The sequence below is a fragment of the Sipha flava genome, unplaced genomic scaffold (genome assembly GCF_003268045.1).
Source record: "Sipha flava isolate LNK unplaced genomic scaffold, YSA_version1 41_pilon_pilon, whole genome shotgun sequence".
Lineage (NCBI taxonomy): Eukaryota > Metazoa > Arthropoda > Insecta > Hemiptera > Aphididae > Sipha > Sipha flava.
In genome coordinates this window covers 1222917-1224691 of record NW_020273144.1, presented here as the reverse complement: position 1 = coordinate 1224691, position 1775 = coordinate 1222917, and the positions used below count along the sequence as shown (strand labels likewise).

Here is a 1775-nt window from a genome sequence, read left to right as displayed (position 1 = left end):
ACCTCCCCAGAAAAAAAATTAAAAATCAATAAAACTTGGTACGTAGGTACCGAGAAAGAGAATATTAATTTTATATTATGGATTTTTACTTTGGTTTAACTTTTGGTTATTTTTGTCGCGTCGTTTGATATTGAAATTAAAATTCCGAGATTAACAAAAAAACAAACTAATAGATGCAATATACCATTAAATACTCCGGAACAATATTATCGAGCATCAATTTTTATTCCTTATCTTGACAAATTTATTACAGAGTTAGAACAAAGGTTCAATGTTCATCGATCGATTTTATCAAGTTTCGATTCTTTATTTAGGGAAAATGGTCCCATCAAAGATATTATAATTCTATCAAATAAATATATTGAAGATTTGCAGAATGATGGATCTCAGAATCAAATTATTGAAGCAGAATACAAATTATGGCAGAGAAAACTCATACAAACAACAGAGAAACCAAATAATGCTCTAGAGGCTATGGCTACGTGTAACCAGTCAATTTATCCAAACATATTTAAACTTCTTCAAATCTTAATCACGCTACCTGTTTCCTCTGTAACAAATGAAAGAACATTTTCAAATTTAAAAATAATAAAAACGTATCTAAGGAATTCCATGCCAAATCAGACAATGATTTTATTTCAGGTAAAAAAAACTTACCGGTGGAATTTACATTATTTTTTCGAGTAAAAAAACTATATCGGGGGAATTTACATTTTTTTTCAGATAAAAAAAATGTACCGGTGGAATTTACATGAAAAAAGGTTTAAAAAGGTAACAATCGGTGAAATTTACATGCGCCCAAAATAGGAGGCCCCTGCGCGATAATTATATTAGGCCCCTTCCTAGGATTTATTTTTGTTGTACGTCTTATTTATAAGTATCAATTTTTTTAGGTTTTAAAACACGTTTTACATCAGTTAGTGTATGATATATGTGTACAGGGCCGTTCAGAAGGGGGGGGGGGCAACGGGTACATTGTGCCCCAGGCCCCTGGAATATTTTTTTTTATGTGGCCTCCTTAAAGTTTTAATGTATAATAATTAATAATGACGAGCTGTTATCGACCGGCTACCACTGTTATTGAGACAAAAATTATTTTCTTTGTGTCATCCACATAATAATATACAATTCTATTAGTGATATTACATTATATTGTAATACCATTACAAAATAATTGACACATTTTGTCATGTGTGTACTATACAGTATACATTGCCCAGCCAAGACAATTTAAAGTTGAAGTGTTTGTAACAGCTTTAGATAGACTTTTATCTGATATTTATGGTATTCAAGCAAGTATGAAGAAAATATCAAACACATTTTCTTCAATTATCAGCCCACCAGAAGAACCATGTGATGAATTTTTGAAAGCTCAAGCTGAAATAATTTCAAGTTTATAATCTAATGACGTGTGTGCTAGTATATTAAAAGAGGAATTACGCATTTATTGCAAAATACACAAAATATCAACAATTATTTTTAATGATAGCGAAATTGCATCAATTTCTATTCTTAATCAAATATATAAGAAAGGACTTCAAAATATACTACCTCAAATATGTATTTGTTTTCGAATACTTTCTACCATTCCCACGTTTGTGTCAACGGGAGAAAGATCTTTCAGTAAACTGAAATTAATAAAAAGCTATTTACATTCAACTACAGAAGAGAACCGCCTAAATCATTTAATACTTCTCTCCATTGAACACAAGTTAGCAAAGACTTTATATTACGATGATGTTATAGACAGCTTTGCTGAAAAAAAAGTTTTCTGA

The 1775-nt window shown here is 30.3% G+C and overlaps 1 protein-coding gene across 1 annotated transcript; it reads left to right on the top strand.

The window, feature by feature from the left end:
- Positions 1-117: 117 nt before the first annotated feature.
- On the top strand, positions 118-1775 carry LOC112689037 (the record flags this gene model as incomplete). The annotated part of the gene is made up of 2 exons (XM_025562534.1): positions 118-596; positions 1646-1775. Coding segments are annotated over 2 exons (609 nt in total), but the record flags the coding sequence as incomplete, so codon positions are not given.